Genomic DNA, 16,268 nt, shown 5'->3' with positions numbered 1-16,268 from the left:
AGCCTTCCCCATACCTCAGTCACAGACTATCAGTGAGGGCTAAACGCTTCGGCTTTCGTCACAGCGTTAATCACTCAAGCCTATCAGTTAAGGCTAAACTCTCACACCTGAGTTCCGTCATTTTCCCCTGTTAAGTTTTTAATGATCTTATTCCTATAGGCTGAGTGTACAAACTAAAACAACATCAGACACAAAAGCTACGCAATCCCAGAAGGAGGACGGGCTTCCGCCTCACAGCCTGTCCCCTCTAGACCCCCCCAGAGAATACACCTGCCCCCCTCTGCCAGCCCAGCCCGGCCCCGGGATGTGCCCGGAGCTCCTTCCCGTCCCAAACACCATCCGCTGGGGAATGCAGGCGGCTGCCGTGCCATCACCCAGGCAACCTCAAGGAAGAAGAGCCTCTGGGTGACCTTCTCAAGACGCCCCTGAACCAGCCGGAAGGGGGGGGGGGCCGTGGCCCGCAGAGACCCAGCAGGACAGGACAGCGGTGACCTCGTGGGGACACTGAAGGCTGACGTGAAAGATGAGCACAGGGGCCGGTGGAGAGAGGGCCCCGTAGACGTAGCACCTGCCACGGAGACACGCTGGCCAGGTGGCCGCCCTGCCGGGCACACCGGGGGCCTCCGCGGAGGTCAGGTGGCCCAGCATCCTCACGGGACGGACCTCAGATGCACTCACTGGCGCCAGGAGCCGGTGCAAGCCACAGTCATTAACCTCCGCGGTGACACCGGCCCCCTGCAGCCAACTGTCCACCTGACGGGCCACCACAGGGACTGCGGGCCCGCAGCCGCCTGGGAGAACGTCCCCGTGACCGGCGTGCGGGCGGATCCTCAGGCCCTGGTGGCCAGTATGGCGTCCAGGCCGGTCCCCGTGCGCGCCACCCGCAGGTCTGTGAAGCCGTGGGCGTGCAGCAGGTGGCGGTACTCGCCCAGCGTGCGCTCCCGGCCCGGCGTCTGCAGCAGCGTGTTCAGCGCCTGCAGCGGGCCCAGCCGCGGTCCACGCTTCCCCTCGTCCAGCGCCGGCCCCACCACCAGGAGGCAGCCCCCTGTGTGCACAAGAGAGGCCAATGGGGTCCTGCCCAAGGGCAGAGGGAAGGGGGCCCCGGGGAGCCCAGCCCTGATGGGCCACAGGCTGCAGACCGTTCCCACCAGGCTGGGGAGCCAGAGGGGGAGACGGAGGGACAGACAGACAGACAGACAGACAGACATGGAAGGACAGAGAGGGAGAGAGACAGGAAGACAGGGGTAGCGTAGGGAGGCAGAGACTCAGGAGGGGACAGGGAGAGACAGAGGAGTGAGCAGGGGCGACAGAAAGGGGGGATGGGGAGCTGAGTAGGCGGGGGGAGGGGGGCCTGGTCCTCTGCACCCCCCGGGGGGCAATCACTGGATGATGAGCAGAGGGTGCATGAGCCAGCGAGAGGGGCTAGGCTGTGGAGGGACAAGGCGGGGGAGGTCTGGCAGGAGACCCAGACACCATCCCAGCTCTGGGGCCAGGACAGGGACACGCTGGTGGCCCGCCGCTCAGGGTGGGGGTGCCAAATCGTGCAGAAACGGGGCCCCACCCCCCTCGAATCGAGCGTGTCCCCGGGGAGGACAATTAACGGAGCACCGGAGGGTGGACGGCGGCAGCCGACTGTTATAAGTCAGTCCCTTCTTCTTGGACGTGAACACGGACGTTATGTTTACAGAGAAGGCACGGTCTCACCTGGCCTGCAGTGGCCCGAGAGCCGGCTCAGCAGCCGGTGCACCCGCTCCTCAGGCCAGTCCTGGAGGATCCTGCAGACGACGTAGAGGTCCGCCTGCGGGAGGGCGTCGCTGAAAACGTCACCTGGTTTGAATGCAAAACGTCACCATCCCATCAGGGACACGGGAACCTGTCCGCCCCGGGACAGGAACGGGGAGGCGCCAGCCTCTCAGCTGAACGGCAAAGGGGCAGCTGTGCAGACGGAGGTGACGCGCCGGAGGGACACAGGAGCACAAACAGCATCACACGCGCGTGCCACGGCCCAGACTTACACGCGCACACACGCACGCAGCTCAGTGTCCGGCGTCAGCCAAGCGCTGTCTGGGTATAAAACCACGGAAGCACCCACCTGGCACGAAGGTGACCCGCTCCGTCTGGGGTCCGTCGGGTCGAAAACACGCGGCCTCCGCGATCAGGTCGGGGAGGTCGAACACGGTCACCTGCAGACGCGGGTACTGCCGGGCGAACTCGTGGGCCAGGGCGCCTGTGCAGCCTGCAGGGGCAAACACACGCGTGAGCCCCACCTTCCTGGCGCTTACGAGTCCCTGGGTCCGTCTCCAAAGTCCGACCTTGGCAAAACCGAGCCGTGTTCCAGGACGGGGGCTGAGGCCAGCCAAGGTCAAGACCACGCAGGGCAGCAGGTGACCAGAGGGTGCGCACCGCCTCCCGGGGGAACCCCTAGGGCACAGTTGTGGGGGATGAGGCTGTCCCTCTCCTTGCCGCCGTGGGGATGCAGGTGTGATGGCTGGTTCCGCAGCAGCCACTTTGGGCCACCGGGAGGAAGGGCATGCAGAGAGAAGGGGGAAATCCAAGCGGGCAGCTCAGGAGTCCTCTGGGGACCCTGCCGGGTAAAGACTGGGCCGGGGGGCAGAGCCCAGCATGGGGGGGCATCTGACCTGAACAGGGGGGGGCAGAGGGCTCCAGTTCTCACCCACCTCGGAAGCCACCAGAAAGGGTCCCCTAACCTCCACTGGAGGCTGGGGACATCCGCAGGACCTCCCAGCGCTTGGGAGTGTCTGCCCGAAACCCAGTACCCACCCGGCCAAATCGGGGTCCTTAGGCGGTTTGTAAAGAGAGAACCCTGCAGGGAAGGCACGAGGAAGGGAATACACAGAGCTGCTGGCACCCGACTCCCGGTCGGGGGGGGGGGGGGCGGTGTACGCACCGCCCAGGTCGCAGGCGGACGCGAACGGAGAGAGGTCGAAGGCCGCGGCCACCTGGCGAGCAGCCACCTTGATGAGGCCGTGCGTGGCCCGCAGGAACTGCCGCTTCCCGTCCCGGCTCTGGGAGAAGGAGCCCTAAAGGAGGAGCGGGGTGTGAGCCGGCAGGCAGGTGCCCAGGCCTGTCCGTGGGCCGGGGGCTCGGCAGGGCTGGGGCGGGGGCGCTGGACCGTGTGCAGCATCGCCGTGGGGACCCGTAGCAAGGGCAGTTCCAGCCACATCAGCCACGGGACACAGCTGAGTGTCCCTGAGGCCTGGGGCAGCGTGTAGTGGGGACGGGGGCTTCTGGGGCCCAGCCAGGATGGAGCGGCAGGGCGCCCCCAGCCTCAGCACCTCTGGGGGCTCAGAACAGCTCTGCCTTTCCATCCTCTGCCCCCGTCTGTCCGTCTGTCTGCCTGTCACAGGGAGGCAGCAGCCTGGCTCCTGCGCTCTCCCACGGCGGGGGTCTGAGCCGTACCCCTTGGTCGCTGCTGCTGCAGCCCTAACCCACCCAGCTCAGCCACCCCCAGCCCGGCCCCCACTGCGCCCCCAGGCCTCTGTCCCCAGCCTCCCCCACCCCCGTGGCACTGACTGGAGTGGGGGCGCTGCCCGCTGGCGCATGCTGCCTGACCCCGGCGGAGGTGGCCTTTCTGCGGTCCCCCGTGGCCACACGTGTGACAGACAGCCTCACCCTGCTCTGGGTGACACCAGGGGCTGTCTCTCAGTCGCCTCCTATCTCTCTGCTCAGCGGCCCCCCAACCTCATCCCTGCCGCTGCTGCCGCTGTCTCTCTCTGCTGCTGTCTTCCTGTCTCACGTGTCTGTCTCTTTCTGTCTGTCTGTTTGTCCCTGGGTCTGTCTGTCCCTCTCACGTGTCTGTCTCTGTCTGTCTGTCTGTCCCTCTCTGTCCCCGTCTCCCACGCTCCATCACACGCCTTTCCACGTCACACACAGACTCCGACGGACCACCTCGCTCCCGTGTGGTCCGCCCCCAGCAGGCCCTTCTGGGCACCGGCTGTTCCCCAGGGAGCCCCGGTCCATCCCGCCCTGCTGACCAGGCCCGGCCTGCGTAGGGCCCCCCACCGCCCCCTCCACGCTGGCCTCCACCAGGACTCCCAGCATCTGGAAGGCAGATGCTCCGCGGCTTCCAAGGGTCCCTGTGCCCACGGCCCTTCCCCCAACCCGCGCACGAGGGAGCATCCTCAGCGAGCCCACCTGAAATGGGTCGTCCCCCGTGGTCCCCAGCACCCCGTGGTGCTGGCTGGCGCCCTCCCGCACCGCGCGCTCCAGGTGAGAAAAGAAGGGCCAGGTGAGGTCGTTGTCGACCACGATGAGGCCGTGGAGGGAGTAGTCGCCGTCCGACAGCAGGTACAGGCTGGCGAGCTCCGAGTTCCTGTAGCCTGCGGTGACAGGGGGGCCCCCACGGTGACGCCGGGGCTGACCCGGCCGCGGACACCCACGGCCAAGTGCCACAGCAGGACGCCCAGGAACACCGTCCACCTGACAAGTGTGAGCTGTCTGCTCACAGACAGCCCGGCCGGCAGCAGCTACAGCGAGCGTGGAGGCCCCGGGGACAGTCACTGGGCTGGGTTGTGGTCCACCCATCCATCCCTCCATCCCTCCATGGCCAACATCCATCCCTCCATCCATCCATCCATCCATCCATCATCAATCCATGCACCCATCCCTCCATCTATATACTCATTCATCCCTCTGTCCGACCTTCCATCCATCCGTCCATTCACCACTCCATCTGTCCACCATCCATCGCTCCATCCACCCATCCATCCGTCCATTCACCACTCCATCTGTCCACCATCCATCGCTCCATCCACCCATCCATCCGTCCATTCACCACTCCATCTGTCCACCATCCATCACTCCATGCACCCATCCCTCCATCTATATACTCATTCATCCCTCTGTCCGACCTTCCATCCATCCGTCCATTCACCACTCCATCTGTCCACCATCCATCGCTCCATCCACCCATCCATCCGTCCATTCACCACTCCATCTGTCCACCATCCATCGCTCCATCCACCCATCCATCCGTCCATTCACCACTCCATCTGTCCACCATCCATCACTCCATGCACCCATCCCTCCATCTATATACTCATTCATCCCTCTGTCCGACCTTCCATCCATCCGTCCATTCACCACTCCATCTGTCCACCATCCATCGCTCCATCCACCCATCCATCCGTCCATTCACCACTCCATCTGTCCACCATCCATCGCTCCATCCACCCATCCATCCGTCCATTCACCACTCCATCTGTCCACCATCCATCACTCCATCCACCCATCCATCCGTCCATTCACCACTCCATCTGTCCACCATCCATCGCTCCATCCACCCATCCATCCGTCCATTCACCACTCCATCTGTCCACCATCCATCACTCCATCCACCCATCCATCCGTCCATTCACCACTCCATCTGTCCACCATCCATCACTCCATCCACCCATCCATCCATCCATCCCTCCATCCATGCATCATCCATGAGGCCCCCTCCCCTCCACCTCGTCTGCGCATCTAAATAAACCAGTGTCTGTGTGGTGCACCCGTAAATGTCCTATAGCCTCTGCTTCTTGGGGACCCTGACTGAAACATCCCCTCTGAGACCACAGCCCCTAAGAAGTCATTCTCCTAACACACACATGCGTGTGCAAACACACACACATGCACATGCCTGCTTCCTTTCTCCTGTCCACCCTGGGCATCACCCTCCGGGGAGCGGCATGTTTCCAAGGACAGACGAACAGTGGGTCAGGCCCGCCCTGCCTGGCGCGGAGGCTACCCCCCACTCCATGAGTTGCTTCAGCCGTCTGAGACTCTCGGCAAAGCGCCCCCAGCCTCCTCACCTCCCTCTGTCTTGTCCAGTAAGCCCAGGGCCACACAGGCGTCCAGCAGCCGCCCGGTTCCGCTCTCAGAGGCGTCGATCTTCCCGGCCACCTCCACGGCACTGAGTGACGCTTCGTCTCTCAGGACATCAAACACCTTCATCTTGCAAGCTACGAACAGGACCTGTGCACGGAAGGCGGGTGCCGTCACATGCGCCGCGTGGTGTAGGGAATACCCTGCGCTCCCACGGAGGCCACAGATGCAGGCTGAAACGCGGAGGACGATGCCAGCCAGCAGGGGACCTCTCTCCTCCAGAGCAGAGAGAGTTCCAGCCCCAGGGGCTCAGGACGGGGCTGTCCTTGGAGACAGAGGTCCGCGCCCAGGTGCGCAGGTTCCCGACGCTGCTCAGGACCCATGCCTTCATGGGACCCTGAGGACTGTCACTCAAGCTCTCAGCTGGCCATGGGCGCCCTTCCGTGACAGCCAAGGCGTGTCCAGCAAGGGCAGGGTGCTGAGCCATATGGACAGTGAACAAACAGGATGGACCTGATGAGGTCACCAACGCTCCAAGTCGTCCCACCATCGCTGCTTGGCCAGAGGTCTGGCCACTGGGAGGCCTCTGTGACGTGGAGGAGGTAAATGGGGGAGCGGGTGCCCGGATGAGGAGACACAGATGATCGATAACTAGATATGGATGAGTGGTGGGTGAATAGATGGATGGTGGCATAGGTACATCATAGATGATTGATAGATTGCTACATTGATAGGACAGAGACATGGAGGGGTGGATGGCTGAACAGAAGCATGGAGGGATGGAAGAACTGATGGATGGATGGATGGACAGATGGACAGGTGGATGGATGGGTGGGCAGATGGGTGGATGGATGGATGGGTGGATGGATGGATGGATGGATGGATGGGTGGATGGACAGGTGGATGGATGGATGAATCGATGAATGCATGGATGATGGATGGAAGGACTGATGGATGGAAGGACTGATGGATGGATAGGATGGCGGGTGGCCAGGCAGGTGGAAAAGGGCAGAGCTCCTAAATGGCTGGCGGAGGATGGAAAGAAGTCACCGGCTGAAGCCCCAGCACAGCTGAAACATGTAACAGTCACACGTGTGCAGAAGCGCTGCTGGAATGCCTGTTTTTAGACAAGTGAGAGAATTTAAGGTCAAACTCAGCAGCACCCCCTTTCTCTCCCACGACCACAGATTCTCCTGACGAGGAGGTCACAGCGAGCAGCGCTAATGCTCGCAGGCCCTGAAATAAGCAGGTTCTGTTATTATAGGGAACCCCGCTTGCACACAGGGTCTTTGCAGGTGGGATTCGTGAGGGGTCTGAGAGGAGACTGTCCAGGGTCAGGGGGTTCTTATGTCCAAGGACAGTGACCTTAGAAGAGACAGCAGAGGAGACGCAGACCCAGAGGAGAAGCCACGTGGAGATGGAGGCAGAGACGGGGGGATGCGGCCCCCCACCCAGGGATGCCTGGAGCCCCCGGAGCTGGGAGAGGCAGGAGGGACCCTCCCTGGGGCCTGGGGAGGGAGCGCGGCCCCGGGACCCCTGGAACCTCAGACTCCTGGTCCCCAGGACAGGGAAGGGTGAATTCCACGGCCGGCCCAGGACCCCCATCGGGTACCTTGGATGCTTTGAAGCCGTCTTTCAGCTCCAGAAGGGCGGTGGGCGGCAGGGTCTCCACCGTCGGTTTATGATCTGCGTCCGTCCTGCCGTTGGTGCCCCGGGCCGGTGGTCGGTCCCGGTCCCGGCCGCCCTGCAGCTCCGCGTCGCTGGGCACGTCGAAGGTGTCCACGGAGGGGATGGAGCCGTGCTTGACCCGCTGCAGGTCCTCGGGGCGCGGCGAGCGGTAGAGCTGGGCCAGCCGCTTGCAGAAGCGGTTCAGGGGGAAGCCCATCACGTTCAGGAAGTCCCCGTGGATGGACTCCACCAGCATCCCGCCCTGGGCCTGGATGCCGTACCCGCCGGCTTTGTCCCTGGGCAGGGGCGGCAGGTGCCAGGGAAAGAGCGGGGGAGAGGAGGTCAAGGGTCAGAGGGCATGTCTGAGGTCGTCGGGTCAAAGCGGGCAGGGCTCCAGTGTCATTGAAATCTGCCGCGACAGCAGACAGAACCCGGGGAGCCTGCGCCCAGCCTCCCACCGGGCGGGTTCCTGCTCGGGGTCCGGCCCCACGTCACCCTTAGCGCTGCCTGCCCACACCAGCCCTGGTACACGGTCACTCCAGGGGGTGCAGGAAGGTCCCCAGCCCCCTGGGATCTGCTGCCCCCACGTCCCTGGCCACACACACCACTCGGGGCCCTTTTATGGGGGTCCTGGGCCTTGGTATTCCCTGGTGCCTCTGCTGACACCCTTTTATGGGGGACAAGGGGTCCCCGAAGCTCCTTCCTCCATTGTGACTTAGCACCCAGGGCTGGGGGACCCTGGCCCCTTCCCCTCTGTCCCCAGACTCGCGTCCATGACAAGCCAGGACCCTCTGTGGAGGGCAGGAAGACCCCGCTGCCTGAGCTGCAGGCCACAGCGGCCTCCCGGAGCCGTCCCTGTGGCCGGCCTGCCCTGAGACAGAAAGCGGGCCGAGCAGCAGGAGTGACCTGCAGACCCTCGGCCGGGCCCTGCAGGGTGGGGACTGGCTGCCGGTCGACCCCGGGGCCCCGCTCACGTGGGCGGGACAGGGGTCACTCACATGGGCTCCCCGGTGTGGATGTACTCCCACAGCAGCTCCTCCGACAGCTGTGAGAACCGCACCCGCGTCTCCTCGTAGAACTCTGACATGTCCATTTCCAGCTGGCCGTCTGCAAGGACAGGGCCCGCCGTGAGGACACAAGCCTCCACGTCCCCCCCAGGGGGTGCCCCGCACGTGGGGACAGTGTCCTTAGAAGGGATAAGCAGAGGAGACGCAGACCCGGAGGGGAACCCACGTGGAGACAGAGGCAGAGATGGGAGGGACGCGGCCCCCCGCCCAGGGACGCCTGGAGCCCCCGGAGCTGGGAGAGGCGGGAGGGACCCTCCCGGAGGGACCCTCCCTGGGCCTGGGAGGGACCCTCCCTGGGCCTGGGGATGGAGAGCAGCCCCGGGACCCCTGGACCTCAGACACCTGGTCTCGAGGACGTGGGAGGGTGAATGTTTTTAGTTTAAGGCCCTGGAGAAGGGACCCATGAAATCTCTCCGTGGGACGTGAGCTTTGTCCCCAAAAAGCCCCACGCTGAAGCGAGACAAGGACCTCAGGGTAAGGTGCCCCATTGCTGTGAGCAAACATGGGCGCCCCTGACCGGGGACGGCGTCAGGGGCCCGGGGCTAGAGCTCCGGCTCTGTCCCGGGTTCCTTCCCTGACCGCAAAGCTCGTCCAAGCCCCCGGAACAATGACCCCTCGGGGTCTGTGTGCATTTGTAAGGAACTGCCTGTCACCGCGGCAGGACATGCACACGCCCGCGTGCGCCCACCGCGTCCTCCTTCCAGACGTGACCTTGGGCATCACGTGGCACGGGCTGCGTCAGGGCGCAGTGTGTCCGCCACCCGGACACATGGAGATGCTCAGAGGAAACCTCCGGACCCCCGCATGCCCCCGACGCCCCTGGGAGGATCGCAGAGGCGGTTGCGGTGGGAGCACCGCCCCCCCGAGAGTCCCCGCCCCGCGGCGGAGCTGCGGGTACCTTGGCTGCGGCAGTGCAGAATGCTGACCCCCGTGAACACGCTGTGCTCCTTCCCGTTCAGCCTGCAACACAAGGCACCCCCCGTGCACACGTGACGCATCTCCGGCGGGAGCGGGGGGGGGGCGGGGGGGGGGGACCCAGCGCGCAGGCCTTCACCGGCCCCCAGGTCTCCAGAGCCTCCCCAGGGCGTCCACGTCATCGGGGAGCGCGCGGACCCCCAGGAGCGGCAGGCCGTGCCAGGAAGCCCCGGGTCGGACCGCTTTCAACGGGCTCTATCTGGGGGTCCGTTTGCTACCCCTGGACGGAGGAAGACGCTGGCCCTCGCGACCCCGCAGGGCGGACCCAGACCCGGCGCCCCGTGCCTGAGCACAGGCTGAGATCTGCTGGCCTGGGGGTGGGAGCCGCTCAGAGGGAGGGGGGCGGCCTGGGGAGGGTGCCCGCGTAGGAGGAAGAGGAGGGACCAGAGGGGAATGAACGCAGCTGAAGTTCAAGGCAGCAGGGGCCACCTCTGCTTGGACCCAGGAGGCCCCGCCCCCAGCCCCGGGCCCAATCTGACGCGGCCGGTGCCCAGGAGGCGGGCGTGGGTCCCCACCTGGACAGCATGCTGTAGGCGTCCTGCTTGTCCACGGGCTTCTCCAAGATCAGCCCCCCGATCGCCTGCAAGGGACATGGGAGAGAGAGAGAGAACGCGTGTCCCCTCTCTGAGCCGGGCCTGCAAAGGCCGCCCTGTCTGTCGGTCTGCGCTTTTCCAAAAAAATTTGAGGTGAGGTTCACAGGAGATAAAAACCCAGCATTTTAAGATGAACGGTTCTGCGGCATCCAGTACAGTCACCGAGTTGTACTATTATCATCACTCTTTTGTTCCAGAACGTTCTCAGCTCCCCCAAAAAGTAACCCGGTCACTGCCACGAACAGTCCTTCCCTAGCCCCGGACGACCACGAACCCACTTTGCCTCTCTGTGGGTTTCCCTGTTCTGGATGTTTGTTATAAATAGCGTAAGGCCCCATGTGACCCTGTGTGTGTGGCTTCTCTCACTGGAGCATCCTGTGTTCAAGGTCCATCCACACTGCAGCGTGAGTCAGAGCCTCGCTCCTGTTCAGGGCTGCATACTATTCCACCGGGTGGCTAGATCCTGTTGTGCTCATCTGCTTCTCCGTTAACAGACATTTGAGCTGTTTCCACCTTTGGGCTACTGTAAATACTGCTGCTATGAACCTTCATGTACAAGATTTTCTTTGAACATCTGTTCACTTTTGGGGGGGCACATACCCAAGAGTAGATGCATCAGTCAGCTCGGGTTACCATGAATGACTGCAGGTGGGGTGGCTGAAACACCAGACATTGTCTCCCCATCCTGGAGCCTGAGGTGCAGCTGTGGGCAAGGCCGGCTCCGCCCGAGGCCTCTATCCTGGGCGTGTGGGCGGCCGTCTCCCCCTGTGGCCTCACACGGCCGTCCCTCTGGGTGTGTCTGTGCCCCCATCTCCGCTTACACGAACACTAGTCAGACTAGACCAGGACCAGCCTAGTGCCCTCATTTACCTCAATGCCCACTTTGAAGACCTGTCTGCAAATGCAGCCCCTGTCTCTGATTCTGGGGGTCAGGACTTCCCACCTGGAGACGGTGCTGGCCCCTTGGCATGAGGCCAGCAGGCAGTCGGGGCTGGAACAGAGGGTTGTCACCCCCAAATTTTCAGTGAGGACTGGACTGTGTGACCTCCCATCACCACGCACACAAGTCTCCAAGGCCCAAATCTCTGCCTCTGGGGGAACTGTGTCCCCCCCCAAAAAATATGTCCAGGTTCTACCTGAACCCCGGCCCTGTGAGTGGCACAGTGTTCGGTAACAGGGTTTCTGCAGAGGCAATAAAATTTAAGGTGAGGGTCCTACTGGGACCCTGAGTATGACTGGCGTCCTTTTAAGAAAAGGGAAGTTTGGCTCATGTAGAGGGAGAAGCCACGTGAAGACAGAGACAGAGATTGGGGCGATGTGGCCAGAGGCTGAGAAGGCGGCCCGGGACAGACGCTCCCCGAGAACCCCCAACAGCAGCCAGCGTGCCCGCCCCCGGTTTCCCCTGCGTCCGTCACCCAGGACGTGCCCACCAAGCTGGAGGCCAGAGACGGGGCTCACCACAATTGTGTCCGCTCCGATGACGATGTCAGGGGCCCGGAGGTCTTTCTGCAAGAAATCCAAATGCTGCTTTAGACATCGCAGTGCACGGGACACAGCCTCAGTGGCCGGAAGCCAGACTTACTTCGAAGGGGAAGACCTACTGTCCTCTCGTGCTGAGCAAGGACGGGAACGTGACCCTGAGCTGCTCACCCACAACGTTGGGTGGCACTTTAACACTAACCTTCCGCCGCCAGAAACCAACCTCTCAATAGTCATTTATTTATGCCACTACTTACAGTATCAACGACCATGCAATTATTACACCAATGGCAACAGGACAGTATCACAACACAGAGCAATAAACTACATTAATTCCATACTGTGAAAGACACGAGTCTATGAATTATAATAGGGTATTGGATAGTAACAGCGACTAATAGATACATTAAAATAAATGATACCGTTACATTAATTACAATGCTGTGTTACAGAGCAACAAAGTAATTCATGATCGATGGTATATAAACGATACTATTCGCTACAATAGTGGGTGATAAAGTCGTCGTCGTCGTCGTCGTCGGCAGCCGTCCGTCTCGAGAGACGATGGTGTAGCTTCTTAAGAGTCTATCTGCACCGCCGAGAATGGCTGTGCAGTCCGACTCGGGGGTGACACGGTATCTGTCTCCTCCCGTGTTGAATCGACATCTTGCGATGACGCTGGAGTGTCCTCTCCAGTGAAGCTGAAGCTACAGAGCCTGGGCAGGGTGATATGGAGGGTCTGCTGTTGCCCATGCAGCAGACCCCCCCTCTCTTCGCAGCTGAAGGGTCCAAGGGAAAGACGGAGTCAATACAGCTTGGCTTCAGGTGCGCCGCAGGAGTTGCCGGTGTTGACTACAACGTCAAACCGCCTTAGGGACTCCGGCTCCGGATTTTCTGTCGGGGTTTACTCCCTTAGCCTTTCCCCTGAAGAGGTATGCCGCAAGGCAGCGGAGGTTTTTTGGAGTCAGAGTAACACATGGGAATAGATAAGCTACGTTAACTCTTTCCTGTAAAGGAACTCATGCTAACTGTGAGTGTATAGAACAGCGTAACAAAGTAGCAGACAGGCGATGTTAGTTCTTTGCTGATAAGCTGTATTGTGTAAATGTTCTATGAGAACAAAAGTGGGCCCCACTGCAACACGCAGCAATAAACAAGCCGCACGCACGGCACGCTGTAAAGGACACTGGTCAGAACACGTCTGTGTCGGCCCCGACCCCCACCCCCAGCCCGAGAACCCGAGGTGGTGGAAGCGGCGCCCTTGCCTGGTGCATCCTGCGAGCCACTTCCAGGGCCTTCTGCTTGGCTGTCTCCACGGCGTAGGCGTACGGGGCGGGGAACAAGGCTTTATTGAGCGTCTCTTTAAACCTGGAAGGAACCACTTCGAACCGGAGACCCTGCCGGGGCAGAAGAGGGGCTGTGAGGGCTGGAAGAACGCAAGGAGGCGGAGAGGGGTGCGTAAGGGTTACAGTCCACGTGGGTGCACAGTCCCTCTGCCCGGTGACTCAACGGTCACGCAGGGCCACCGCCCGGCCGGGCCGGGGGCCGGGGGCCCTATAGGGAAGACCTCTGCACACGTCGCTCACACACAGGCCGGGAGCGGTATTGACTGAAGTGCTGGGCACCTGGATCCTGGGGGTCAAAGGGCTCCCAGGACGTCCCAAAGGCCAGTGTTTCACCCCACAGGGGTCAAGCCACTGAAAACATACTTCCTGCAAGAATGGCAAAAGCAAAAAACGTCCGGCCAGGCCAGAGAGTCCTGTAGGAGGCCGGTCATGGGCATGCTCTCCTGAGGGTCCGGAACGCAGACCCTGACCACCACCGCGGGCCCGGTCCCCGTCTCTCTGGCAGCCCCCCAACGCCCCGAGCATGGCTCTGTCCCTCCCCCTCCTCCACCAGCCCCAGCACAGAGGCGGCTGGACACACTGACCTCAGCCCGGCCTGGCCTGGAGATCCTGACCCGAGGTCCCGGAGACTCCAGCTTCCCCCCCGCCCCCCTCCCGCGGGCCACGGATAAGGACCCTGGTCACCAGCGGGCGGGCCTGCAGACCCCACCCCCGTCACGAGAGCCGGGTCCCTAGATCTCAGCCTGAAGGCCCTGGGCCTCACCCCTTGTCACCCCTGCCAAGCCGGGCCCCCAACCACCCGGCCAGGGTCAGCCGGCCCCAGAGTCACCGGGCTGCCGGGAGATGAGGCTCCTGAGTCCTAGGTCCTGGCTGCTGGGCCCCGGCCCCCAGTCACTAGGCCCCCCTTTCCCAGGCACCCGGCTCCCCGGTGACTAGGCCCCCCAGTCGCTAGGCTCCTAGGTCACTAGGATCCAGCCAGAGGTCACCAGGCCCCCCTCCTGCCACCAGGCCCCAGTGTCACCAGGCCCCCTCCTGCCACCAGGCCCCAGGGTCACCCGCCCCCAGTCCCTATAGGCGCCCGGGCCCCGGGGTCCCCGCCGCAGCGCGACCCAGGCCCCGGGGGGGGCGGGGGGCAGTCACCGCATTGCTGAGGATCTCCTGGCGGCGCGGGGACGCGCTGGCCAACACCACGTGCTTATCCAGCAGCTTCCGGAGCACCGGGTACAAGACCATCGCGCACGGCCCCGCGCCCGGCTCCCTGCGTGCGGAGCCCGGCGGTCCACGCGGCGCGACACCAGCGGGTGCGCAGACCCGGACACCCCGCCCCGATCTCGGCCCCGCCCACGCCGCCGGAGCCCCGCCCCGACCTCGGCCCCGCCCACGACGCCGGAGCCCCGCCCCATCTCGGCCCCGCCCACGCCGCCGGAGCCCCGCCCCGACCTCGGCCCCGCCCACGACGCCGGAGCCCCGCCCCGAATAAAGCTCCGCTTCCGGGCCTGCTTAGCACGGCAGCGGAGCCGGCCCCAACCGCAGTAGGCACGCCAACGTGGCTCCGCCCACCATGGGGGGAGCCGCGCACGCTAGGCCCCGCCCACTACCGACGCGGCCACGCCCCTTCGAGGGCGGGGGGAGGGGAGGGGAGGGGAGGGGCGGGAGCCGCCTGGCGGCCGTGCACGAGGTGGCAGCCCCTTCCCCGCGGGTGGCGACAAGAACTGTCTCCGGACGGTGCCCCTGCTCCTCGGGGACAGGATCACGGTCCGCGGAGAACCCCGTGTAGAGGGACGGACCGATGGACGAGAGCGAGATACACAGGGCGATTCACGCCGTATGCGGATCGATGATCAATGGGTCGGCCGAGAAGAGAGAGAAGCACAGATCGCTGACAGACACGCAGACACACAGTGGGTCACCCTCCAGGACCCCACGCGGACCCCCCTCTTGGCGACCCCCCCCAAGGGGCCACCGTCCAGCAACCGGTTTCTCCACATCGGGTTCTGATCCCCCTTTTGGCCTCCCTGGGGGGATGGGGGGGCGCCCACCTATTTGGGGAGTCGGTTCCTGCAATGGCAGAGACGATCATCATCCATGATGAGCCGACATTGAATGAACAGGCGTGAGCTTTCGTCATTCGCATTTAATAATAATCGCTGTTGCGCCTCGGTGCGCGCGTTCGAGGGGCCCCGAAAGCCCCCTTCTGCAGTCTTTGCAGCACCCCCCGGGTATCGCCCGCCGCGCTTTGCAAAGGTCAAGGTTAAGGGCTAAGTCCCTGGTTTCCAATCCCCCAGCAGGAACGGTGTCCAGCGGCCCCTTGTCCCCTGACTCTGCAGACCCCCCCTCTCATGTCTCCACGGCCACCGATGGGTGCTGTCCCCGCATTGCCATCGGGACGCAGAGAACAGAGGACACACGTCAGAGCCAAACCGGAAAGCCAACCCCTTTGGGAATCCAGCTCCCTGTCCTGTTCGCAAACACTCGGGAACCCACCGACGGGGTCCCCTCCCGCCAAGACCCCACAGCGCAGCGGCAGAGACTCCTATTTCTACACACAAGCGAATCATCTTTTTTTAAAAAGTGATTTATTTGGGGACAGCTTAGATTGACGGGAGACTGCCAAGTAAAACAGAGGGTTTGCAGAAGCATATCATTGCCACCTCCTGCCTTTGAGGGTCCGATTCGTGGGCAGGTCATTTTTCTTCAATGTTCTCGCTTCTTTCCTTCTTGGGGTGGCTGACGAGGGTGGACCGCTGTGGCCAAGGTTCCGGAAGGTGTACCTGGCCGTAAAAGGACCCCACAGGGTGCAGAGTGAATGCAAGAGAGAAACGGTGATGGGCCAGCATACGCCGTACATTAGGGCGCAAGGCACAGATTGCAAACCAACCCTGGGCTCCCACAGCCGTGGGATCGGGTCTGGTTCCGGTCCCGCCTCAGACACCAGCTCAGGGACCCCAGTGTGTGTGTGTGTTTTGGGGGCTGTCTCTGCCTTTCTATGCCTCGGTTTGCTCCTCTGAAAAATGGCCCCCATACCATCCCACCGTAGCGGGGGAAAGGGGGTCATCCATGTGAAAAGCCGCATGCACACCATTAGCAAGGGCCTACCATGCTTCGCCACATCGGGGGGATTTATTTGTGGGTCCCTTACACACGTCCCTTTCGGAAGAAAGTCCCTCCCGAGCCTTCAGTCCCGTAGAGTTCCACCACAGAGGTATTCTAATAGCACAGGAGACTTTTTTTTTTTTTATTACAGAATCACAGATGATAAAATAAAGCCTTCAGCAGTTGGGGGTCAAAGCGTGAAGCTTTGGAACAGCCAGTCT

At 62.8% G+C, this 16,268-nt stretch overlaps 1 protein-coding gene across 1 annotated transcript; it reads right to left on the bottom strand.

Moving 5' to 3' along the window:
• Nucleotides 1-112: 112 nt before the first annotated feature.
• ASMTL (acetylserotonin O-methyltransferase like) lies at nt 113-14,273 on the bottom strand. The gene is made up of 13 exons (XM_090264757.1): nt 14,095-14,273; nt 12,874-13,005; nt 11,588-11,635; nt 10,052-10,116; nt 9,460-9,521; nt 8,493-8,601; nt 7,439-7,790; nt 5,814-5,976; nt 4,156-4,340; nt 2,909-3,041; nt 2,093-2,236; nt 1,705-1,827; nt 113-1,045 (listed from the first exon to the last, which is right to left on the bottom strand). Exons 1-13 carry the CDS (start codon nt 14,185-14,187, stop codon nt 831-833), a joined length of 1,824 nt encoding a protein of 607 aa, XP_090120883.1. The 5' UTR covers nt 14,188-14,273; the 3' UTR covers nt 113-830.
• Nucleotides 14,274-16,268: the final 1,995 nt, after the last annotated feature.

The sequence above is a fragment of the Furipterus horrens genome, unplaced genomic scaffold, assembly GCF_987537825.1.
Source record: "Furipterus horrens unplaced genomic scaffold, mFurHor1.1.pri manual_scaffold_17, whole genome shotgun sequence".
Lineage (NCBI taxonomy): Eukaryota > Metazoa > Chordata > Mammalia > Chiroptera > Furipteridae > Furipterus > Furipterus horrens.
Note: the sequence above shows the minus strand (reverse complement) of the source record. Positions and strands in the feature narration are given on the sequence as shown.

Coding starts and splice junctions, on each gene's coding strand:
- ASMTL (XM_090264757.1), bottom strand. CDS start 14,187: ATGGTCTTGTACCCGGTGCTCCGGAAGCTGCTGGATAAGCACGTGGTG. Junction 8,602..9,459: donor TCTGCACTGCCGCAGCCAAG/GTACCCGCAGCT, acceptor CTGTCCTTGCAG/ACGGCCAGCTGGAAATGGAC. Junction 7,791..8,492: donor ATCCACACCGGGGAGCCCAT/GTGAGTGACCCC, acceptor GCCCCTGCCCAG/GGACAAAGCCGGCGGGTACG.